The sequence below is a fragment of the Gobio gobio genome, assembly GCF_949357685.1.
Source record: "Gobio gobio genome assembly, chromosome: 1".
In the NCBI taxonomy this organism is placed as follows: Eukaryota; Metazoa; Chordata; class Actinopteri; order Cypriniformes; family Gobionidae; genus Gobio; species Gobio gobio.
Window position 1 is genome coordinate 71,670,480 of NC_137097.1, and position 26,680 is coordinate 71,697,159.

At 38.4% G+C, this 26,680-nt stretch overlaps 1 protein-coding gene across 1 annotated transcript in view; it reads left to right on the forward strand.

Annotated features, from left to right (window-relative positions):
- Positions 1-1,642: 1,642 nt before the first annotated feature.
- The window catches only part of LOC307124268 (shisa family member 6), a gene marked incomplete at both ends in the record, with an annotated part of 155,717 nt that continues 130,679 nt past the window's right edge, over positions 1,643-26,680 (forward strand). The window contains 3 exon segments of the mRNA XM_079813314.1: positions 1,643-2,000; positions 2,003-2,186; positions 22,649-22,797. Coding sequence (XP_079669440.1) covers positions 1,643-2,000; positions 2,003-2,186; positions 22,649-22,797 — 691 coding nt within the window.

A 26,680-nucleotide genomic window follows, 5' to 3' on the forward strand; every position in this document is an offset into this window, starting at 1 on the left:
AATCCCATTATTATGACTTTATAAAAATTTGACCCAACGGATTGTGTTCGAACGAGAAACCTGAAGATTTTATCGATTAAAAATATAGAAAGAGGCCGAGAAAACACCTCTAAATACTGCCTGGTAATAATTTCAAAACCATAGATTGCACTGAAGCTGTATCGGTAATCAAAAGTAGGCTACAGTTCTGAGGTGTAATGCAGTTTTAAGAAACGTATGTTTTCCTCACATGAATGTTGATCCACGAACATGTCTTGTGTGTTCAAAGGCTGTCCATGTTACTAATGCAGTTGTTGTATGTTGTTATGGGAAGCCTTCAGGTATGAGCAGGCGTGCGTTTACCCGAGACGCGTTTGTAATTACCTGAATTGCCGGTGACGTGTAGAAGTACACCGACTCAGAGAGAGAGAGAGAGAGAGAGAGAGAGAGAGAGAGAGAGAGAGAGAGAGAGAGAGAGAGAGAGAGAGAGAGAGAGATGGAGGCGGGTCTGACCGGAGCGGAGGAGCATCTCTCTCTCTCTCTCTCAGCTCTGTTCGGTTCGGAGGCGCAGTGACGGACATCCCGGAGTCGAGCGCACTAGATGTGTAAGTTCTGTCCGTTTTTGCATAGTTAAATCCACTTTTTAGCTTCTTCATGAATGAATGTGGAATGTCAGACGTAACATGAGCAGATTGTAATTTAATTTGTGAGTATGTATTCGGTTTACTACACTGTAAAAGTGAAAATTGTGCAGCTATATCTAACCGACCTGGCTTTTAAAATATTTTTTTTTGTTGATGTCACCCAACGTAGTCAGATTGATTCAGTCATGTTAAATAATATTTGAATATATGTTACCATATTGCACATGTTTAGGGAATATTTGTACAGTGTTAATGGGAAGGGAAAATAAATAGCTTTAATCATTTCAATCATGTTTTTTTTCTTTCTTTTACACAGAAATGTATTCCTTTCATTGTGTCTGCATCGTTTTGTTTAATTAAGGTAATTAATAATTAATTAATTTACTTTTAAATGTCTTTATTCTTACATGTGAATGTGTAAACTCTAAATCTTTGTAAAGGAATTTTGATTTCTTTAAATATTTGTATCTTTTACTCAGCATGAGTTCACTATTCTTTGTAAGCGTTGACAGTCTTCACGTGTTGAAACTGAACTAAATGTGTTCTGTCCGTGGTGCTGAAATCATGTAGACCGTAGTGCAGTTGTTTTCAATTCACTGCTTTGCACATTTTGTACGTCTTCCTTATTTAACACACCTGATTCAGATCATCTGCTCATTTGGTGTGAGCTCCAGCTGAACAAATTGAAGACCACAGCTGTAGTAAGAGAAACTGTCCTGGTTGTGTTTGTTAATCGTTTTCCCTCTCGTATTTTATTTTTCAGATTAACATAATGTAGTCAGTCTTGAGCAAGTAGATTTCAAGTTTGAGAACCGATTCACTCAACGTGAAATGGGCATTGCGCAGTTGTTGGTTTGACTCTGTAAGCGCGTATGCCTTAAAGTGCGCGAGTCTTAGGGAGGAGGACCGTCGAAATGAGATGGAGAATGGAGGAGCCGCAAAAGCGCATGACAAGCGGGTCAGTGTCGGTTTGAAGAAATCATAAAACGAGGAGAAACACAAATCGCCACTTTGAAGCCATGGGGATACGACATCTCCTGCTTCTGTTGGTCTATCTAGACCCGTTGTGCGTCCTAAGCGCATCCACGACCAAGAGGAGCAAACCCCCTCCAAAGAGACCCCCGAAAGTGAAGGAAGTCAACAGCACCGTTGCTCCAACGGTGGCAACCCGGCGGATCACACAAGTCCAGGCGCCCATCATCGGCGATCATGACACCTGTCTAGGCTACTACGACGTAAGTGGTCAGTTCGACAAAGAGTTCGCCTGCAATAACACCGACCACCGTTACTGCTGCGGGAGCTGCTTCCTGCGCTTCTGCTGCCCCGTGAAAGCCAAACGAGTGGATCAGAGAATCTGTACCAACTACAACACGCCCGACGGATCAAAACCCAGCCGCCCTCACCCGCACCCACAGGGGACACGTACGACCCCGCGCTGGACCAGACCAACACCACCGTCTACATCACCTGCGGGGTCATCACCCTCATTATTATCCTGGGGATTTCTGCCAAAGTGGCCTATGATAAAGCCACCAGACCACCTCAAGAGATGAATGTCCACAGGTAAGTCTAAGGAAACGTACTTACTCTGCAAACTTTGGGTTAAAGCATCACCAGTGAGAAGTGTCGATGGTTAAGGGGTGTTAACACTCTGAAAAAAATAACACTCTGGGTTAAAAACAACCCAAGTTGGGTTGAAAATGGGCAATTGGGTTGTTTTAACCCAGTGAATGGGTTGTTTTTACCCAACAATGGGGTTGTTTTAACCCAGTGAATGGGTCGTTTTAATCGTTATGGGTCGTTAAATGTTTGCTTAAAGCTACACTGTGTAACTTTTTTAGTTTATTCTTAGCTAAAAACACTTAGTTCTTTCAAAAATATATGTGCTCATTAATGTATATTTACTTCTTTCAAGTAATATTGTATTCTCGTAAGTTTATAATATGCCATTGAAAATACATACGGGTGAGGGGTTCGAATGCGGGTCGCCATGTTGCCCCTCCATCTTGAAAGTACATCAGCCAAAGAGGGACATACCCGTAAATTCAAGCTTCGCCTTTCGCGTTTTAACACTCGATGGCACCGTGTCGAATGTGGACGAGGTCGAACTGGAAGCCATGTTAATCTTGGACTAAACCGGCCACCGTAGGAGTTAAAAAAAAATCGGAATTGAGAGGAACAGAAACTAATATTCACTGGATGGTCATATACAAGTTCACCGCTAGATGGGGGAAAATATCACACAGTGTAGCTTTAAAACAACCCAATTACTGGGTTAGTCCATTTTCAACCCAGCATTTTTTAAGTGTGAAAGGTTCTTGATTGGCATCTATGGTGACGCTTTAACATCAATTAAACATTTCCATTCCACAAAAGGTTCTTATGAAGTTTTTCAAATGTTCTTCACACTAAAGCTGGGCTCAGACTAGAGGAGTTTTTAAATCTTCACTGATGTTCTGTCAAATCTCAAACCTGCACACAAGCTCTGAAAATCATGGTGCATCGCACACTACTAGATATTCTTGAGATTGATCATGCACCTCACGTGATCTCACGGGGAAGAGCGGATGTAAACAAAATGGACACTGAGTCGCGGCAACTTGCGGTAGACATTACATTATATTATATTATAAAGGCAGTCATGTTGTTGCCGCATTTCTTATCCACTGGACCCGTACGGCTGCTTGTTGTTTCGCAGTCGCCATTTCAAAAGTTGGTAACTTCCATCTCCTTGTAGACTTGTCTCTCATTGGCTGTTATGGAAGTCGTCCCGATTTAAAATCCTAAATATCAAACCTTTTGATATTGTCGCGGTGGCCCCGATGTGTCCGCGAACAGATCGGGAGGTTTAAGATTTGATCTTTAAACGCCTCGCATTACCAGATAATCTGGGCCGAACATCGGAACCAACCAATGCCCAGGACGCAATTAATTTTTTACTGAAAAATATCTGGCATTAATCGCCTGAAACTCCTGTAGTCTAAAGGCCCTTTCACACCGGATGCGTAACAAAAAAAGCAAAGCGGAAAAGCAAATATTTTGTGTGCGAATAGTTCGCGTCAAAACCATTCACATCAGCCGCGACACGAATTTGCAACGTCTGTGACGTTTCAGAGCTCCAACTTTCCAAAACATTTGCGGCGACAGCTGAGAAAACACGGACACTTCATCATTCAGTTAAGACGTCCTTTTATTTAAAAGACCGAAAATAAAGTTTTGGGTGCACCCAGTCTTAAAGAACAGAGAGTCTGAAGGGGAGTGTGCTAATCTTGTACAGGAGCTAAAGCTTTATCATGGCCGGTTCCGCACTTACTTTCAAATGTCCATGGGACAATTTGAGGAGCTCCTCCAGAGACAGTAGCACCGCATCTGATGAGACACTTAAGGGAATCAGTCGATCTGGAGCTGCTGTGTTTTTACACATTCACTTTCCATAGTCGTGGACACAATTAGGTTTAGAAAGAACGAGTTTTATCGTTGTCTATAGGCTACAGTGGGCAAACACAGCTGCATCTGTACAGCTGTAATCTCATGAGAAATGCGATACCTGGCAAAGGTTAATGTTGATTGAATAGCTAATGACGTCAACTGGACATTTCGTGACCTTTGTTTCCTTGTATGTGATTGGTTGAAGCCTTTTCTGTCGTTGCGAGAGTTTTAAAAAATCGACATTGAAACGAAAAAAATTAACATTGTTTTTTCGCCGCAGCACATTCGCGTTCAGTGTGGAAGCACTCGTTACACAAACAGTTGCTCAAAAAATAAAACCATTGCGTGAATTATTCGCGCGTCAAAATCGCGTCCAGTGTGAAAGGACCTTAAGCCTGGCTCAAGAAAAAAAACAATGGTTCTTTTATGGGCTGTTAACTGAAAGGTTATTTGAGAAAGAAAAATGGTTCTTCCATGGCAACTCCCCTTTTGGATCCTAAATTTTTAGGAATGCAGGGCTGGTAACCAAAGTTTGTAAAATTTTTGTGTGTATTATGTCTTCAATCATTGTTTGTGTGCGTGGGCACCAGAGTCCAAGACAAATTTCCCCATTGGGAACACTAAAGTTTATTGAATTGAATTGAATTGAATTGAATTTTTAAAAAAAATTATTGGTATTTTAAAGGGATAGTTCACCCAAAATTTTATTTTCAGTCATCATTCACTCACTTACCAATGTTGTACCAAACCTGTATGCATTTCTGATTTTATCCAAATTTCAAACAAATCTTTCAGTGTTTTTGGTACAATAGAAGTCAATGGGGTCCATTTCTGGTTGGACCCCAATGTTCTTCAGAATGTCATACTGTCCCTTTAAGTATGTTAAGTGCATATGAAAGTTCTACGTAAGGTATTTAGGATAACCATGTGGATGTGGATAACCACCTATGTTAGTCAAAGGAAGGGTTGATTAATTTCACCATTGTGCCTCAGGATACTCAAGAAAGACTGAACCCCTGCTGTTTGTCACTTTGGATTAACGTGTTTGCTAAATGACTAAGCCCATTAGCTTCCAATTACATTCTCAAAATTGAAACATATAATGAAATTGCAGTCAACACATTGGGCCCTATCATACACACGGCGCGACACAAGTGTTTTTTGCTAGTTTCAGTGCAACAGTTATCATTTAACGTCCAGTGTCACATCACGTTGTTTAAATAGCAAATGCACTCGCGCCCATCTTTTCGCCCCATGGGTGTGCTGGTCTGAAAACCAGGTGTGTTCAGGCGCATTGTTGGTGTGTTGCTATTTTGAGGCAACTGAAAACGACTGCGCCATTGAAGTCAATAGCGCAGTATTTTTTGTGTTATTTAAAGGGTGTGTTAGTAATATGCGCCTATAGGTGGTGCACAACATAAGTACACTCTGCTTATTACACACACACACACACATACACACAGGGACGTGCAGCAGCACAAACATTTTTAAATATTAAAAATAAAAGGATTCCTCTCTGGCGAAAAGTTCAGTCTTTCCGCTCGCAAATTCCACCCTGTAAATAGCGAATCCGCCATGGCGTGAGTGCAACTAGCTTTTAAAGGGAATGGGAGATGAGATTCTGATTGGTTTATTGAATGTTACGCCTAAAACACACCCATCACTCATTAAGAGAATAGGGACAACCCCTTTAGACTATGCTTGATTCTCATTAGCATTTCAGGTCAATGTATTCACACAACCTTAAGGAGTGTTATACACCAAAACAGTTTAAAGAGCACTGACTACATATCGAATAAGAGTGATTTTGTCATTTGTAATGCATGAGACTGAATGAGGAAATGAGAAATGAATGAGACCTAGAGTTGTAACACATCGTACAGTACCTAAACTAGAGCGTGAGTGAAAGCTTTGTGGTCTTGATCACAAATTAAACGCCGGGTTCTGGGTTAAGATGGAATATTAATAGTTAATTGCATACTGTATTAAATCTAGGACTCATCTGCGTCTAGGAGGGATTGATTCTGGATTTCATTAGTCTTGAGATATGGAGGTCAACTGGAAACTGTCGTAGTAGAGGGGGAACTAGGTCTTTATGGTGCAGTTTGTCAATAAGACAGATTTATAGTGCTGTGATTGGTCATTGTCAAAAAGGAGGAGACATTTCAGAGAGCAAGGTATGTTTTATCTGTGTTTTTTATTTATTAGATTTATGTAAAAATGTTCAGACAATGCTAGCCGAGAACAATGAATTCTATTACAATATTAATAACGACGTAGCGCTGACATCATAGCCGTTTTAGCCAGTCACTCCGCCACGGAAGCTGTGCAGAGCTGTTGAGAGTATTAAATGTGGCACATTGCTCTGTTCTTATCGAGCTGATGCATGTACCAAATATGAGTCAAGCTCAGACAGCCTGATAAGAGTTTGGCTGGTCCTCACAATGAGACTTATTAGATTCGTGAAGACAGACTGACATCCTGTACAGCTGCTTGACCCTTGTGAGCAGCATACTTAAAATGAGCAGTCTGTTGTTATTTACTCGTTTTTCCAAACCCGTGTGATTTCAAAATATATAAATACATATATTAATATATTATATTATATAATAAATGTTGATATTATTCAAAATAAACAATAGTAAATAATTAAAATATATATATATTTAAGAACTATATCTAATTCAGACATGAAGCTCTAGAGGGCGCTGATGGTCCTTTACATTCCATTACCTCATGGCACAAGCTGATTGGCTTCTGCTGATCCCGCAGCCAATGAGATTGCTTGCTCTACATTTAAATATTCTGCTTTAATGTTTGCTGTAGCTATTAGAGTTCCTCTGAACCCCTCCACCTCCCCAGCTCCACCTGCCTAGATCTGCTACGGGATTCATGTATGTCTCTGTATGCAGCAGATCTTACATGCTCATGGCAGTGTCTCTATGTATCTATTAGCAGTAGTGAACCTATACTTGCTCTGCAACAGCAGCAGTTTAGCAGATCTACTCCTCAAGACCAAATACATTAGACCAAGTACATTAGCATTGCCATGTTCAATAACATGCTAAAACTATTCAGAGAGTTTGTCATGATTGAAATACGCATGTATCTGCTTAAAGTGCCCCCTATTATGGATTTTTGAAGTGACTTGTAGTAACATACCTCTGAGCGAATTAAAACATCCTGCAAAGTTTTAAATCTGAAAATGCAAAAGTAAAGCCGGGTGCACACTGTGCGATTTTGACCACGATTTAACCGTCTGAGACAAATTTTTGCAAATACTAAAATATTCCTCTGATCTTAGGCTAAAATCTGAAGTATTTGATCGTTAGTTTGACAGCTGATGTGATCAAATTTGACCTCCAACGAAATTCTGGCAGTGTCAGAAGATTTGGCGTGTGCCTTCTCCTACGACGACCGTCAAATATCCTCGTTTTTCAAGACAAACCATGACCAAAATGAGGGCTAGAGATTTCTTTGTAGCCACCATTTAAATCTGGCGTTTAATGCAGCTCACTGTCACGAACATGTCATTGATTGATGATATAAAACTCCGGGCAAGTTTTCTTGCGTGCATCCATTTTTAGCGCACCTTGACTATCGTACAGTCTAACATTAATGACAACTTCGATCTTACAGTGTGACATGGAACAATCGTAAAGGACTATTATAAATTGCACAGTGTGCACCCGGCTTAAGAGTCGAATCTTAGTCAAGTAAACGAATCGAAAGCCGTTTCGTTGTGACTTCAATACGCAACATTAGCATATTGTCTGCATTTTCAGCCTTGCTTGCCATTTTGATAGTTCCCACCCGTGCACCTAAATAAATTCAGCAATTAATTTGTCTGTGACGCGTTACACTGAACTAACAAATGGCGACAGACAGCAAGATTACTCAGATTGTCAATCCTAAGACATCCTTAGAGGTCACTATTTAAATCAATCAATCAGTCAGTCAGTCATTCAGTCAATCACGTATTCATCAATTGCATACTAAATAGAATTTTACATTTAGACATCTTGAGCATTTATATATGAATGTCAGAACAAGCGCTACTCTTACAAGGTACACAGAGTATAAAATGTGTATTAAAAGCAATACTAAACAATTCTCAGAAGGTCTTGTTTTCTGTCATTGCTTGACAAACCGTACCTGCTGCTCACAGTGTCTCACAGAGACACCAGTGAAGTTGCGTACAACAGTAGAGTACACAATGTTCCAGGACGTTTGTTTTAACATTTACGCCCTTCGAAACTGCTCTACTTCATTTAGACTGTGTGCAGAGGGTGGTAATTTGCACCAAGATACAGTTAAATATGTGATGAGTGCTTTTACCCAGCCCCTCAGATGTGTAGTAAAACAGCTCAGGGCTGGAAAGCTCTTGATGTACTGTGTGTGTTTTGTGTGTGTGAAGAGCAAAGGCACATGAAATGCGGGTTCTCTGAGGAAATCGTCTGTGTAGGACTAGAGATGAGACCTCGGTCAATGAGGGACGAGATTTGTCTCTCTCCTCTCTGGCTGATTCATTAATGAATTGATCACAAAGACTATGGCGTTCATGTATAAAGAGCAGTTTGTGGTTTGACCTTATAAATTAGGGTTATACTGGAGGCTGATGACATAGTGATGACTAAAGTATTGTAATGACCTCATACTGGGTAAGAGATGGATTAGCGCAAATAGATAATGGGTTGTAATTTGAGCTAAATTTGACTCATTTATGCTGAGAAAGAGGGCAACTATTGTGTTGCATTATTATATTTTTCCAAGCTTTACTTGGGCGAATCTCACAAAACAGATCTTATTTAACCCCTAAATCAATAGTAAGTATATCTATATATATATAAAATCTCTTAAAAAATATAATCAGGAATCTTTAAACTTTACAACACCCTAGAAACAATCTTAATTTAATATTTCATTTCATTCTTGAGTGAAAATTTCGTCATGAGATTGCTTGCTACATGAGCCAAGAGTGTTTCTCTTCGTCTTAAACACAAACATATTTGTTGAATCAACAGAGTCATCAAAGAGCCTGCATCTCTTTCAACTGTCTTCTCTCATTCTTATTACAGTGAGTGACGTATTGAGAAGTTGCTTTGATCATAATGCCATCTAATTGTCTGGTGGTGATGGCATTATAAGGAATGTGATTGCAGTCATGTCCGATCGCTTCATCCCTGTGTGACGACTCTCCATCTCTCAGCTACCCAGAAACCCCTGCTGTGTCTCAGTGTGTTGTCTCTCTTTGTTTAAATATTGATGGTGCTGTGCTGCTTTAGACACCTGCTGAAATGGCCAGGGAATCAACAGCCTCTGGGAGAAAACATCAGAATCAAGAAAAGTCCTTGAGAAATTTACCAGTCAGGAAATAAGACAGAATGTAGATGACTTGGCTAAAAAGTAATGAATGAGAGTTTAGACCTAATGAGTGAATATGTGGCCCTGTTTACACCTGGTATTAAAATGTGTTTTGGTCGATCGGATCATAATTAGAGGAGGGAGACACATTCCTGTTTACACCTGGTGTTTTAATCCATCTCTTTTGTCCACTTTCAAACACTTCTGTCCTGATTTCTTTCAGTGGAGGGTCTATGGATGCCCCACTACATGTATGTTGTATTGTATGTTCCTAGAACATTCTTAGAACAAGGACATCGCCTAATGGTCATGATGTGGAGTTCTTTAAAGGGTTGGGGGACTTTATTTGGCGGACCTGGGGGACGTTCTCGGAACGTTTAGGGGACCATATTTCATTTGGAAATTTGATGTTCCCAGAACGTTCTCAGAAAACCCCCACTAGTGTCAAGGACATCACCTAGTAACATTCGCAGAATGTTCTGAGACAATCATGATGTGGAACTCTTTAAAGGGTTGAGGAACGTTATTTGGCAGACCTTCACAGAACATTCAGGAAGTTTTCAGAGCGTTTAGGGGACCATATTTTATTTGGAAATGTGATATTCTCAGAACCGCTGGTGTCAAGGACGTCGCCTAGTAACATTCCCAGAATGTTCCGAGAAGGTCGTGATGTGGAACTCTTTAAAGGGTTGAGGAACGTTATTTGGCGGACCTTCATGGAACATTCAGGATGTTCTCGGAACGTTTAGGGGACCATATTTTATTTGGAAATGTTATATTCTCAGAACCTCCCCGCTGGTGTCAAGGACGTCGCCTAGTAACATTCCCAGAATGTTCCGAGAAGGTCATAATGTGGAACTCTTTAAAGGGTTGGGGGACGTTATTTGGCAGACCTTCCCAGAACATTCAGGATGTGCTCGGAACGTTTAGGGAACAATATTTTATTTGGAAATTTGATGTTCCCAGAACGTTCTCAGAACGTCCCCACTAGTGTCAAGGACTTCACCTAGTAACATTCCCAGAATGTTCCGAGATGGTCATGATGTCGAGTTCTTTAAAGGGTTGGGGGATGTAATTTGGCGGACCTTCATGGAACATTCAGGACGTTCTCTGAATGTTTAGGGTACTATATTATATTTGGAAATTTGATGTTCCCAGAACGTTCTGAGACGTCATGATATGGAGTTCTTTAAAAGATTGGGGGACGTGATTTGGGGGACTTTCATGGAACATTCAGGACTTCCTTGGAATGTTTAAGGTACCATATTTTAATTGGAAATTTAATGTTCCCAGAATCTTTTCAGAATATCCCTTTCGGTGTCAAAGGCGTCACCTTGTAAGGTTCCTAATACATTCTGAGACCCATTCTTTTAAGGGTTGGGATATGTTATTTGGAGGACATTCAGGATGTTCTGGGAATGTTTAGGTCTCTACACTACATTCCCATAATGTTTGCAGGACCTTTTATGGGACCAACCTAGAATGTTATCTTTTGGTTCTATTTAGGTCCTTCCATCATGTTTACTGAATGTTTTCAGAACATGTTTGTGTGAATCTATGTACACTGGGCTGCTTTGAAAATGAGGGTCAGTAAAACACAGGATTTGCACAAAAGCAAAAGATTTTTAAATATGGATTAATACCAACTCTTTGTGATCCAACTTCATATCCAGAACAAACTGGAACTGAAAAATTGTGATCTGATCAACCAAAACGCATCTTAAAGGGTTAGTTCACCCAATGTAAATTCTGTCATTAATCACTCATGTCGTTCCAAACCCGTAGGATCTTCGTTCATCTTCTGAACACAAATGAAGATGAAACCCGAGAGCTCTCTGACCCCTCTATAGACAGCAATGTAATGAACACTTTCAAGGCCCAGAAAAGTAGGAAGACATTGTTAAAATAGTCCATGTGACTACAGTGGTTCAACCTTAATTTTATGAAGTGACAAGAATATTTTTTGTGCTCAAAAAACAAACAAAAATAAAGACTTTATTCAACAATTTCTCGTCACTTCGTAAAATTAAGGTTGAACCACTGGAGTCACATGGACTATTTTAGTTTTTACTGCCTTTCTGGGCCTTAAAAGTGGTAATTAAATAGCTTTCTATGAACAGATGAACAAAGGTCGTTCCTGTAGCTCATACATTAGAGCGGGGTGCTAGCAACGCTAAGGTCATGGGTTCGATTCCCAGGGAAAGCAAGAACTGACAAAATGTAAAATGTGAACCTTGAATGCAATTCAAGTGGCCAAAATGCATAAATTTAAATGTCTTACAGGTTTGGAACAACATGAGGGTGAGTAATTAATGAAAGAATTTTCATTTTTATGTCAACTAACCCTTCAATACCAGGTGTAAACAGGACCCATGATATTCAGCAAAATCATATTCTTAGCATTTACATAATCTTGCAATATACATACAGTTTTTGACAAGAGCGTAGATGACAACCAAACTGTCATTTTTAAAGAACTCCTCTGGAAACATGGCAGCTAATGCAACAGTGCCAGAAGGCCGGAGTGAAGCCTCTCCATCCGCTTTAGCAGTTGTTGAAGAGACTTTAGTTGGTTTTCACACTCTCCACTCAGCACAAAATGACTTCCTGAGCTCTATAAGCGTATAATGATTCAGTTCTGACCTTAGAGCGTTTTAAACCCTCACGTCATGGCTCGGCCGGCGCGGACAACGGGGAAAACTCAAACATGCCTATTGTATCCAATGGAAAGCACTAGTTTTTACTCCAGCCAATCAGATTGCCTGGAGCTGGTTTGCCGATGACGTTGATGGCATAAGCTTTATGCTCAATAACCTGACAGCCGTACATTAGCAGTTTGAGTGGAACACAAGATTAACAACGCAGCTCAGTGGCAAAAAAAAACCTCCATGAAAGATGAGTTTTAAATCATTTCCCAGCGCCGCGGGGCATCTGAGGTCTCTGTGAGCTGCAGCTGAGAGGTGGAAGAGGTTAAAAGAGGTGGCAGCTGTATTCGGCACATGCAGATTCACTGGTGACCTTCAGCGAGACAGAGAGGCCGTGTTTTGAAAGCCTCCGCGGGTGATCCGAGTGCCTCTTATTGATCAGTCTCCTCGAGAACACGCTCCGATGCAATCCGAGCACACGCTGACGTAAGAGAAGGACTTTTTACCCAGACAGACCACTTTGTCACCGTTGTTCTCGATTTCAGGGCTTTAAAAAGAATACTGTGGAAATAAACTTGACTTTTGATTGACCCATTTGGCCAGGGCTTGTTTCCTCCGAGGCGTCATTGTCTCCTCAAAAAAATTATTCACAGTACAAAAGTAAGACAACGCAAATATTACAGAATATGACATTACAAAGTGTACTACAGTGGGAAGCATCTCTCATGCCTCCCCTGAAACGATTGACTTTTAACAGACCCCCTAAAGCTGCCCCTGTAGGTTTGGAGGGGGTAATTAAAGGAGACCTATTATGCATTTTACATTTTCAACTTCTGTTTACTGTGTAATGTTGCTGTTTGAGCATGGAAAAAGGTCTGCAAAGTTACCAAGTCCCTCCAAAGGGAGTTATTGAACTCCCTGAAACGCCTCCGTTGTAGTCTTGAGTTTTCTTCCGGAAACGAACACCTCATTTAAATAATTCCCACCCAAGGCATGTGCAAAATAAAGGGACGGGCCTGGTTGAGTTAGCTAGTAGTTGAAATTTAGTCATGGTAAGGGGCGTGTCATTTCCCAAACTGACTTGAAGCGGCTGACCAATCACAACACACCGATCGAGCCGACCAATCAGAGCAGATTGTGCTTTTCAGAAGGAGGGGCTTCATAGAGACGGGAACTAAACAGTGTTACTGACAGACTGAGAATATAGGTGCTGCAACAATGTCAAATATGTGAAAAATAATGTGCTTTTTTGAACATTCAAGCATGAAAACCTATTCTAGTAGACCTCAAAAACTGATATAATATGGCCTCTTTAAGAATAAATGGGGAAAAGTCACATGAGTGGAGGCAGTGCTTCCATCACGCAGTATTTTGCCTAATACAATGGTCACGATAAATCCCGCCTCTCGTTTTCTGGCAAGTTCTGCATCCACAAATCAGTGGATCTAATAAATACTGTTGTTAATGTGAAAACTGATGAAAAGTAAGTAAACAACTCACTCACTTGATATCACTGCTTTGTCATGCCACATATCACAATCAAACTTGAAATGACCTGAAAACATGATCTGTGATGGATTTAGAAATCAGCTTGATAAAAAAACATCATGACACCCGCGTCATGAAAAAAGGTGACTATTAAAACAGCTAAACATCATTTAACAAATAAAATGTGTATAAATTTGAAATTTGTTACTGCATTCTTAGTTTTCTTAGAAATCTTAAGAAAAAAATGTTCAAAAATACTAACTTGATGAGAAATCTACTTCGTTTGAATAAATAACATCAATTAGATTGTTAAAGTAATAGAACTGTATTGGTTGTTTTTGTTTTCCAACATATCGACGCTTGGTCAGGACCCCTTGGCGTCACTTTTTGACGTGCAGGTGCTCCGGTGATTTCAGTTTTTTGCCCAATGTGTCAGATAAAGACGCATTTAATTATTTGCATTTGTAAAAGCAGACATGATTTTATGAATATTTATATGCTACTTTTATATTTTGGAGCAACTAACCCCACTCCTACCCTAAACCTACACACTTCTAAACACTATAAACACGTAACAGGCAAATAAAAGCACAGTCACAGTTATTTATTGCAAAAACTGACCAAAAACAGTATAAACTCGTGTTGCATTCCAAGTATTCTGAAATAATACAATATCTTCATGTAAAGAACAGAGTTGATCTTAAAGTTTTAATCGCTGAAATGATGATCCCGCTGCTCGTGAACGCACACACACACACACTCATATCTCATTCAAAAGATACACCCGACTCTTTAACATGACGCAATTGGTCACGAGACACACGAGAGCCAATGACATTTTACAATCAAAGCTGACGTAACGTTTCTTTGGGCGGCAATTTGTGAAATTTTAATGTGTGCATGATCTTCGGCGGATGGAGACGGTGAATGCTTTTGGGGATTTTCTTCACCCAGATCAATCGCTTGGCCTCGGGACACTTGGAATATTTGTACTTTTTGAACAAGTTGTGCCTGTAGTCGTATCTGCCTGTTAGATCCTGTGTTTTATATCATATACCACAAAAATGGGTAGGTTTAGGGATGGGATGGGGTTGAGTTATACGTCAAAACATGTCTAAATAGCGTAAAACTAAATATCATGTCATAATGGCAAAATCATAACCATGCCCAACACTTTCTGTGTATGACGCCAAAGGTTTCTCATTGAAATCAATGGAGCACCCTTCGCGTCGGAAAATTATGCTAATGGAGTAAAAAAGGAGACAGGGGTAACTGCAGCTTGGAGTAATGGGCGTGCCGAACGGTTTCCTATATTACAATACCTTGTTAAAATATGACCATCATTTATTTCCTTTGCGGTTATATCTTGCAGCTTTAGTATTTACACTCTAAAAAATGCTGGGTTAAAAACAACCCAAGTTGAGTTGAAAATGGACTAACCCAGCAATTGGGTTGTTTTAACCCAGTGAATGGGTCGTTTTAACCCAGTGGTTGGGTTAAATATTTGCTTAAAACAACCCAATTGCTGGGTTAGTCCATTTTCAACCCAACTTGGGTTGTTTTTAACCCAGCATTTTTTAGAGAGTACTTTATTGTTGTTTAACAGACACAATGAATGAATGAATGAATGAATGAATGAATGAATGAATGAATGAATGAATGAATGAATGAATGAATGAATGAATGAATGAATGAATGAATGAAAAGCGATTTGTGTGGGTTTTTCTCTTCTTTTTTGACTTGTGAACCAAAGCCCCTGACAAATTAAATTTAAACTGAATAAATGTTTTAGTGGATAAAGCTTTGTCTGTTTGCTAAATTGGTTAATGTCACTCAACAAAAGGTTACTAGACAATTATCTTTTTATTTTATTTTATTTTATTTTATTTTATCAACCATGTATATTTGTCTCCTTCAGGCAAAACATTGTTTTTAAGGGTAACACTTTACAAGAAGGTTTCATTTAACATTAATGTATAATTAACTATGAGCAATACATGCGATACAGTATTTATTCAGTAATATTAGGTAATAAAAATACAGCTGTTCATGTTCAGAGTAAATGATTTTGATTTTAATGTGTAATACTTGTTAAAAAAGTGTCACAGATGGGTCCTGACCAAACGCCAATATGTGACGAGTTGGGAGTAAGAACGTGTTGCATTTTCTTGATAGTATAAGTAATTTATTTAAGCTGAAAAATTTGTCAAAAGGAAGTGCAACTGGAACATGAATTTGCATTAAACAATAAAAGCGCAATTCATTAATGCAGGAAAATGTAATTGTGCCGTTTCACTCGCCATTGGAAAGTGTGGCGAAAGTACATTTTGGACCTCGAATGCATCCCAACTTCAATCATTGCTCATTTAACTTGCATTTTAAACACGCAACCAGAGTTTGGATGAGTACGAGAGTGTGTTTGAGTGAGTGTGCAATTAAAGTGTCTAATTCCCGCTTTAGCGACACCAGGTCTCTAAAGCCGCCATATGTTTCACCATTCAACCCAATTCAGGTGATGGAATGAGGGAAATTGGCCTTGATTTGTTCAGAAATGGTGCTTCTGTGTCCCCAGAGGCTGCATCAGGGTGTTTTGTGAGGATGTAATTAACTCACGCTGGTGTTTGGATGTGTCTTTAGAGCAAACAGGCTAGCACTCAGGCCCAAATTACCGTTAGCATCGTCTTGCATATATTAACTCCAGACAATTGAATGTCTTTTGATGAGGATCTGCCGAGAGAGGGAAAGTTGAATGTGTGGCAAAGTATCACCTGCATTTCTCACAATGCATATATCCTGTGTAAAGATTGTGATTTATGAAAAAAGCATTTGTGGAAAATTCACTTTTGATGGTTTCTAAGCAGACATGTGATCTATATTTTAAAGTGTTTATCATGATTATTTAGTGATTTAAAAAAATAAAATAAAATTCTGTAAAGTTGTCAAGATCATCCGTTTTAGGTTTTGTATGACACGTGAAACTTACTGGTGTTTAACAGCTTTTCATTATGAATAATTGAACGCAGAAAAGATTCTATCACACTAGTCTTTTGGTTATACTTCTGCATTCATTTCTTTCACTTTCATTGTGAGTGCGTTACTGTAACCACAATGATTTTTGATTTATATATTTTGATATAGGGATGAGTCTAAAATTAATGGTTTGTGGTTATCAACATTGTGCCACAAATGCTTGTTCTTTATCGAACCTGTTTTCATCTTTGATAGGCTGAAACTCTTGCCTATGATAGCATCTAAATCGAATTTAACTTTGAATATATCGCATAAAACATTCACGAATAAAGCAGTGTTTCCATCTCATGTGTCCAAGAGAACAAAATCGTTACTTCCTGGGAAATTGGTGCAAAATATATGTTATAAAAATGGAAGTTGCTGCAATCGAGGAAGCCTTTGTGGCTCTTTTCTGGAGAGTACATCATAAATTTGGCTGCACATCATAAATGTGTCTACACACAATAAACGCTGTCATGTTCTCTTGCGTTCGGTGCTTTGGGAACGCAATTGCGTGAGACGCTTCTGGGAGAGAATTAAACCAAATCATTCTGATGACAGACTTTGGCTCAGGCATTTCAGAACGACCAAACCAACATTTGAGATTCTGTGCAATGTGATTGGTCTGCTGTTCAATCCAGTTATCCAATCACATCCTCTGTTGAGGCAAAGTTTTTTGTTGCGCATCAAGGGATTTATTCTGTAAATTATTTAAATCATGGTTTATGTGCATGTCTTCTTATCAGTAGTAGAAATGTGAAATTATTTTAGAAGTTGGTGCCTTCTAGACTGAGAAAAGACAGAAAATGTATTTTTGGCTCAGGTGGATGAAAGACAACAACTCCCAGAATGCACTTGCTTCGCTGCCCTACAAGGCCACTCCCAAGCCACGCCTACCGGTTACATCACTTGCCCACCCGGCACCACCCCACCTTCTTTTTTATAGCAATAAAATAATTTAGTTCAGTTAGAGAACAGAAAACTGAATGTGTCTGCTCAATACAGTGTGAGCCGAACGAGAGTCGCAGCACAAACGCAACAAGAGTAAGATTTCATTCATCACGAGAGCGAAGAGCTGACAGACAAGATGATCGCGGAAGATTTGGTTTCAAAGCTAAATGCGCCTATTTAAATGAGTTTGTCATTGTACCGTTTTGTTGTTGTGTTTTTCATTAAGAATAATAGGCTAATGAACCCACAATTCAAGCAACTCGCCCCAGAATTGGCGCTAATTCTAAACCGAAAGTAAAATGAGCACGGCCGCACTGTCATTCACGGTGTGTGTCCAGTCTGGTGCGTTTTCAGTTCATGCCTATGGAAGCTTAACTTTCATAGGAATTCATTGAAAACACTCGCTTTGCTCCACACCAGAGTCCTGCACAGGTCCATTTTTGGAGACCCGCCCCTGCCCGTCCTCGCAAAGTTCAGCACCAGATCAGACCCGTCACCTGTGATAATATCAAAATTAAATCCGCACCCGCCCAGTTAATATTTGGCCCGTTACCCGATCCGTGCCCTAAAATCATTCCAATTAAAGTGCTTTATTTTTTATCTTGCACATCACAACAGCGTCATGAATGGGCTAATGAAACAGGCTAAAGTGCACTTTGTTTTGCGCCATTCAAGTAGCCTACCATCGGCACCTAAATAGGCTATGGAAGACATGCCCAGCTTCCGGCTATCAAACGCCAAAACTTTTTTTTTTGCAAGCCGCAAAGCCGATTATGAGGTTATTTTCCTGATCTCATATTACACCACACTTTTCTCCACACATCCGATTTTGCCTTTAAAGACTCGTTGTCAACAATTTTATATACTTCACTCGCCAAATTTACTTTTACTTCATCCATAGCTACTCCTTTAAAGCTCGCTCTAACTAGGCTACGAGAAGCATCAACAACAGTCGCACTGTCGCAGTGGTGGTGACGTGATGGGTCAAATGTCATATCGTATGTGCGATATCATATTGCGTATGTGTAATGGTAATTTAGACATACAAATATTGCACATATTTTTCATCCGCGCTACTACCCGCCCCCAAGGAGTTAATTATCCGCCCGCATCCTCACCCCTGAATTTTAGGAATGTCACAATCCACCCGTTTTAGCCACTTTAATGCGGGTACCCGACCCGTTGCAGGACTCTACTCCACACCTCTCCGTTATGAATGCCCGAGCGGCCGTGCGCATTTTACTTTCGGTTTAAAATTAGCAATTTGAAAAACTCCCGGCGATGTTACCAGTTTTATCGGTGTTATCGATTAACCGGTGGGAAAATTTCCTCACCGTCACATCCCTATTCTCCACAGAGCAAGAGTCTGTTAGCTTAGCTTAATAAAAAAAAGTGATGGCTGACACTATATGTACATTCTGTGAGTGAGATCCCACCCCCTATGGGTGGAACTAGCTCCAACTACTGGCTGTAGTCTCTATAGCCTCTGGCCTAAAAAGCCTCTGATGAAGCTAAATGACGATTTTTGATTTTTTTTTCAGACACAAAATACAGGAATCTCTCGTCTCAGGGGGACATGAGGGAGGGAAGCACGGTCATTCGAATATACTACCGGGTTTCTACTGATACAAAGCTTAATGCTAATCGCTGAAGTATCCCTTTAAAACATGTCTCATTATGTAGAACTATTTTGGCATTGAGAACCCTAAAGAAACCCCACTGAAACTTTTATTCCAAGATTGTACAGCAATAACCTACAAAGAGCGCAGTAAAAGTAAACGGTACAGTAAAAGAGCCCACTGGAGTACATGAATGTAGCCAGGCCGTACAGGCCTGAAAGTGTCACAATCCTGCAGTGTTTGAGCTGAAAAAGGTGTAACGGTAGAGTTGAGCTCAGAGCCTTACAGCCAACTGGGCCACTGAAACCAGGTCGCCCCCACGTGAGAAGAACTTCTGTTAAAAAAGGCCTTCTCCTGGAAGGGAAAGACTAATTATACCTCCTTCCAAAGTCACACTTCTCTCTCTCTTTCTTTCTATCTGTCTCTGGCGCGCTCAGAGATGTGGACCGTGAGGCAGAGCGAATACGCTGACATTGACACAGTTAAGACGCCATTTCAGGCTCCTCATGTGAGGAAGATGGCCTCCGGGTCTGCTGGATCTAGCCACATTTGAGATAGCTGGCCATGAGAACTGATGGTCCGACCTGGGCCAACCTTTTTTACCTGAATAAACATTTATTAAAAAAAAATCTGGCACTTTCTTTGGTTCTAATAATCATATAAGTAGTAGAAATTACTTTTCCAAGAATATCCTAGTAATATGCATGCAACTAGTTAATAGTGAAAATTGGACTCTAAACTAAAATGTTACCAGTTATTTCAAAGAAAAACCATCAACTGTGAAGTGCGAATGTCACACATAGAATTCTGGGAATGTCAATTTATGGTTTTTCAGTGTAAATTATACAATGACATGTTCTTTTTAATTTCCAAAATCTGTAAATAAGTAAAATTACATGGAATGTCCAATTAGACCTATTCTTTTTCACTGTCTTTTACCATTAAAGGGGTCCTATAATGTCAACTTTTTTAATGTAACAATAAGAAAATTTGGCCGATATATTAAAGCCGATAAATATTGGATTATTTCCTTGAGCTGAGACACTTCAGATGTGCACTGTTCGCCATGATGGTTTGGAATTGCTTGAAATATGATTAAAATCACTTCAAAAAAAGGAAAATACAGTTTATCAGGCAATATATATCGGTTATCGGCTTTCAATCATAATGAATTATCGGTTATCGACCAAAATTTTCATATCGGTGCACTAGGATGCACAATATATCGGCTACCATATCGGTTTTGGCCAATATTTGTCATTTTTAATGTTATCGTTATCGGCCTGATAAGAAAATGTGGCCGATATTTTAAAGCCGATAAATATTGGATTATTTCCTTGAGCTGAGACACTTCAGATGCACACTGTTCGCCGTGATGGTTTTGAATTGCTTGAAATATGATTCAAATCACTTCAAAAAAGGAAAATACAGTTTATCAGCCAATATATCGGTTATCGGCTTTCAATCATAATGAATTATCGGTTAGTGGCCAAAATGTTCATATCGGTGCACTAGGATGCACAATATATCGACTACCATATTGGTTTTGGCCGATATTTGTCATTTTCAATGTTATCGTTATCGGCCTGATAAGAAAATTTGGCCGATATATTAAAGCCGATAAATAATGTATTATTTCCTTCAGCTGAGACACTTCAGATACTCACTGGTCACCATGAATTGCTTGAAATATGATTCAAATCACTTCAAAATAGAAAATCCAGTACAACATGTACAGCGCAAGTCTGTTATGTAGGCTACATAAAATAATAATGAGAACATTATATTTGTGTGCTTGGGACATGGCTTTTAATGGGGAGACTTTTGTTTTTGTAATCAGGCTCTCAAAAACGATTTAAAAAATCAGATTTAGATTTCTCAGCCAAAGATGTAGTACAAGTCTCTGATGTCCTCAGAGTGTGTATGTGAAGTTTTAGCTCAAAATACCCCACAGATCATTTTATAGCATGTTAAAATTGTTTAAAATCGTTTCTGTGTGTGTCCCTTTAAATGCAAATGAGTTCCTTTCTAGAAGAGGGCGGAGCTTCAAGAGCTAATCTTAGCAGCTCTGATTACCTCACGCAGGCACTGAAAATATCAGAAACTGTTCAGCCTTTTATGTTCAAACTGGATTCGGAAAATGATGGAGAGACTCAAGAGGAAGTGACAACCTGTAGAATGAGACCGGATGTTTCTGAATGGTTAGTTGATGGATTTATGAGTTAACTATCTTCAAGTCATTGATTAGCATATTCTGTCATGATAATTTATAAACCGCTGGTGTGGGATCTGTTGTAAGATGCACAGAGTTAGAGAATATCTGCTGCATGAAGACAGAACAGATATAGTTTAGTTTAATTACGGTTATAACTTATGTTGTCGTCTTGCTTTATGACATGCTATTGCATTTGTGTTCATACTGTATTGCAGTGTGAAAAGACGGATGTGACAGATTGAGCAGACTCCCAAATGTGCTCGACTACAACAACTATTCCTCTTCTCAACATGGCCTTTGTTGTGTGTTCCTGGGGGCGGGGTTTATGTAAATTGGAGGGTTAGTGATGAAGCTGGTTGTAGTCCCTACCAGCAGTTTGTTACAGTCCTTAAAAAGCGATTTCTGTAAAATAAAAGATCTCCCTTTGCTTTGAACTTTGAGCGTCGTAGCTTTGCAGATACTCAAACAGCAACATTACACACTAACTAAAGTTAAAAAAAGTTAAATCATAATCAACCACCCCTTTAAAATTACTACCATTTTCTCGTTCACACCCAACTAGTTAAGGTCTACATCAATCCTGGTGCATCTTCACACACCAAGATTGAATATGTGCAAATGTGAATAAGGAACCTGCCACCCTTAAGTCACCAACTTTGATCTTTACCCAGTAGGCAAAACTATCCTAAACTTACAAAGTTCGTCTGCAGTTACAAAGTTGAGGCCACATGCCCCAAAAACCCCATTAGTGAGGAAATACCATTAACTTCAGCGACCAGAAGATTGCAACTGTGTTGAAAATCCATGAGGCAGTTGGGTCTCGAGTCAGAAACCGTGTCCTTAGGGCCAAAGATCAAAAACATTAATAGAATTTGAATCCCATTAGGCTGGTGTAGGTGGGGTGTGTTGCTCTAACGCTATATTGCGGAGGAACATTGATTAATGGCTTTTGTTTGATGCTGTAAAGCTCACAGGCCTGAGGTCTAGAGAACCTGAGAGACTAAAACCTTGACTGTTCATTATAACACAAAGCACAATTAAACTTGTGTGTGTGTGTGTGTGTGTGTGTATGTAAGAGAGAAAAGGATTGCGATTTCCGAGAGTTCCAGTTCTTTCGCGAATGGGAAAACAACAATAGCATAAATGGGGCCAATGGACTAAACCTCTTGGGGGCCGGTGTGTGTTTGCATCTTTAAACTGGATGAAATGCTAAACAAGCTTTTGTTTTCAAAGCTGAACCGCTTTTGGACAGGTTTTCTTTCCAGAGAGCAGTGAAATGATCTTCGACTTGTGTGTTTTTCACAGAGCGCTGGCGGACATATTGAGACAGCAGGGCTCCGTTCCGATATACGAGCATGAAAACGTTGTTGCTATCGACGCCTCGCCCAAAGAGAACACACCTGTGCGGACGTCCAAGAACCACTACACTCCTGTTCACAACAAGAGCAACCATGGTAGGTGCTGGCAGCTCTGTCTTTTTACTCTCTAACAACAATGAACTGAGGTATTACCAGTTTTTTGTATATTTTTTTTAATTATTTTTGGAACATTCCAAAATTTTGGAATAAGTTGCCATGGCAATGTGGTAAATTTTAAAGCTTAATCTTAAGCGGAGTTCAAACCGAATGTGAATAGAGCGTCAAATTCACGTCTATTGCGTCTAGTTGGACGCTTGAACATTTTGAATCCACTCCAATTCGCTGTGAAATCTGAGAGATATCTGTCCTTCCATTGAAAGTCTGATCCTCCAATGTTTCAAAACGTTCATAAAGAGATCATAAAATAAGTCCGTATGAATATTGATTGGTTTAGTCCAAGTCTTCTGAAGAGACACGATCGCTTTATATGATGAACAGATTGAATTATCAGTATAAAATGAAATCATATATTATAAATAAATATTATTATAATTTTGGCCTGGATGTTTCAGCAGCAGCATGAGACTTTTTCTTATATTGAAAATAAATAATTTAAAATAAAATAAAAACTCAAATAAAAATATTAAATATTTCATGTATTTTTCTGCATGTCAATGGATCATTAACACACATCGGAGAACATGTGAATGTGTTGTTAAATTATTGAAATATGCTTCAAGAAAATATGTCATGTCAAAGGGCTTCGGCTGACAGAAAAAAGGTTGAGAAGCCCTGGCGCTTGCAACACCAAGGTCATGGGTTCGATTCGCAGGAAATGCATGCATATCTGATAAAACATATAACTTCAATGCAATGCAAGTCTCTTTGGATAAAAGTGTCCTCCAAATGCATAAATGCAAAAATTATATACATTGTTAACCCGGATAAGTTGAATTTACTTAAAAAATTTGAGGAAGCTGGTTGCCTTAAAAAAAATTAAGTAATGTGAACTTAAAAATTTTAGTTAATTTAACTTAAAATAATTTGTAATATCAATTACTTTGGAGTTATTACACATAGTATATTTAGGTTCAACTTACTAAGTAAGTTAAGTTTATATCAATTGTTTTATTTTTTAATTTGTTATATCAAATAAAAGGTATATTGATTCATACAATTTTCTGTTTTACTTCAATTCAATTCCAAAACATATACACCGTAAAAACAAATTTGTTCAGTTTACTTCATTCAATTGTGCAAATTTGTTGCCTCAAGTTGTTCTTACTTAAACCGTTTAAGTTTTGTCAACTTAATTCTATCTGTGATCTGAGGAAGTGTTCTTCCAGAGTGCATTGCGGCTTTGTTTTACTATTTTTGGCTTTATTTTACCATTTGTTTTTTGTCAATATAATCCCATTAACGACAGCTAATTAAATTGTAAAGGTATTATTAATAATACAAATAAAAATAAATAATAAGAAAAAAACTTTTTTAGCATGGTTGTGTTTTGCATTAAAAGTTTATGCCATAAGTGTTAGCATAAAAATGTTAAAAGATCATTATTTGATATGAGATATAGTTATGTTATATATCATTAATTCACAATTATTATTTTTTTTCAACCCATTCTTGGGTTTTCTAAATAATAAAGGCATAGGGTGCAAATAGTTCAGATTACTAAATTGTTTTAAGTAAGTTCAATAAATTATTGGACATTAAGTAAAGTTTACTAAAAAAGTCTTAGTAAGAACAATTCAGGGTGATTGTGACACTTTTTGCCATTGAGATGACTTGGAAAAAGTATCATCCTGAATTCCCCCTATATATGTGTGCATCTGTGTGTGGGTGTTGTACATATGCTCAGGAGTTTATTTGCGTGTTTGCGGAAGAAACATCTGCCGTGGCCCAAACTTCTCGCTCCATCTGTCTCCCACAGCACTTCTTCCTCAGCGAGTTTTCTGATTCATATTTAAAAGCTCAGCATCCCACTGTTTGCCGCCACACCGTACATGCTAATATCAGAAATCAAATCTGAATGAATTCCCTATTCACGCAGAGCGCAGCAGTCAAGCAGCCATCAAAACACGCTTTCACTGACTGGAGTTCAGTGTTAGCATTAATGCAGATGTACTGTCTCGTTTGTGTTTGAGCTAATCAGTGCTTTGGCTTGTTGTACATCAATATTCAAATCGCTCCTGAATAAACTAAATGCAGCTGTGTTTGAATGAGGTCAGCTGTTGGGATTAGCATTCAATGTTACTGTTTGTTTGAATGGGATGCTAGTTTACGCTTTACTCATTGCGTCATTCAGGATACAACCCTTTAAAGTGACATTTATAAAGTTTGTCCCATAATTTCATAAAGTACAGGGGGGGAAAAACTGCAATAAATGATTTTCATATCAAATGCTGTGCTGCACCAGACTGAATTTGGGTCATGCCCTATACTTTGCAGCACATTTTCATGTCCCAATCATGTTTTATATTGAATAAAATATTACATTTAGAATAAGAACTGGAAACCGAATTAGTAACATTTTCATCAGTATTTATTTTATTCCCACGAAAACATGCTATAAAACATTTAATTAGACAATTTTGAGATACATATAGGCAGAACCAAGTGTAAATATTTTCTTAGCGATAGATGATATTTACACAAAGTCAAATAGCGATAGATGTGCAAATAGTGATAGATGATATTTACACTAAGTGCAAATAGCGATAGATGTGCAAATAGTGATAGATGATATTTACACTAAGTGCAAATAGTGATAGATGATATTTACACTAAGTGCAAATAGTGATAGATGATATTTATATTAAGTGCAAATAGTGATTGATGATATTTACATTAAGTGCAAATAGTGATTGATGATATTTACACTAAGTGCAAATAGTGATAGATGATATTTACACTAAGTGCAAATAGTGATAGATGATATTTACATTAAGTGCAAATAGTGATAGATGATATTTACATTAAGTGCAAATAGTGATTGATGATATTTACATTAAGTGCAAATAGTGATTGATGATATTTACACTAAGTGCAAATAGTGATAGATGATATTTACACTAAGTGCAAATAGTGATAGATGATATTTACACTAAGTGCAAATAGTGATAGATGATATTTACATTAAGTGCAAATAGTGATTGATGATATTTACATTAAGTGCAAATAGTGATTGATGATATTTACACTAAGTGCAAATAGTGATAGATGATATTTACACTAAGTGCAAATAGTGATATATGAAATTTACACTAAGTGCAAATAGTGATAGACGTGCAAATAGTGATAGATGATATTTACACTAAGTGCAAATAGTGATAGATGATATTTACACTAAGTGCAAATAGTGATTGATGATATTTACACTAAGTGCAAATAGTGATAGATGATATTTACACTAAGTGCAAATAGTGATTGATGATATTTACACTAAGTGCAAATAGTGATATATGATATTTACACTGTGCAAATAGTGATGATATTTACACTAAGTGCAAATTGATAGATGACATTCACACTAAGTGCAAATAGTGATAGATGTGCAAAAAGTGATAGATGATATTTACACTAAGTGCAAATAGTGATATATGATATTTACACTGTGCAAATAGTGATGATATTTACACTAAGTGCAAATAGTGATATATGATATTTAAACTAAGTGCAAACAGTGATCGAGGATATTTACACTAAGTGCAAATAGTGAAAGATGATATTTACACTAAATGTGAATAGTGATATATGATATTTACACTAAGTGCAAATAGTGATTGATGATATTTACACTAAGTGCAAATAGTGATATATGATATTTACACTAAGTGCAAACAGTGATCGAGGATATTTACACTAAGTGCAAATAGTGAAAGATGATATTTACACTAAATGCAAATAGTGATATATGACATTTACACTAAGTGCAAATAGTGATAGATGTGCAAATAGTGATAGATGGTATTTA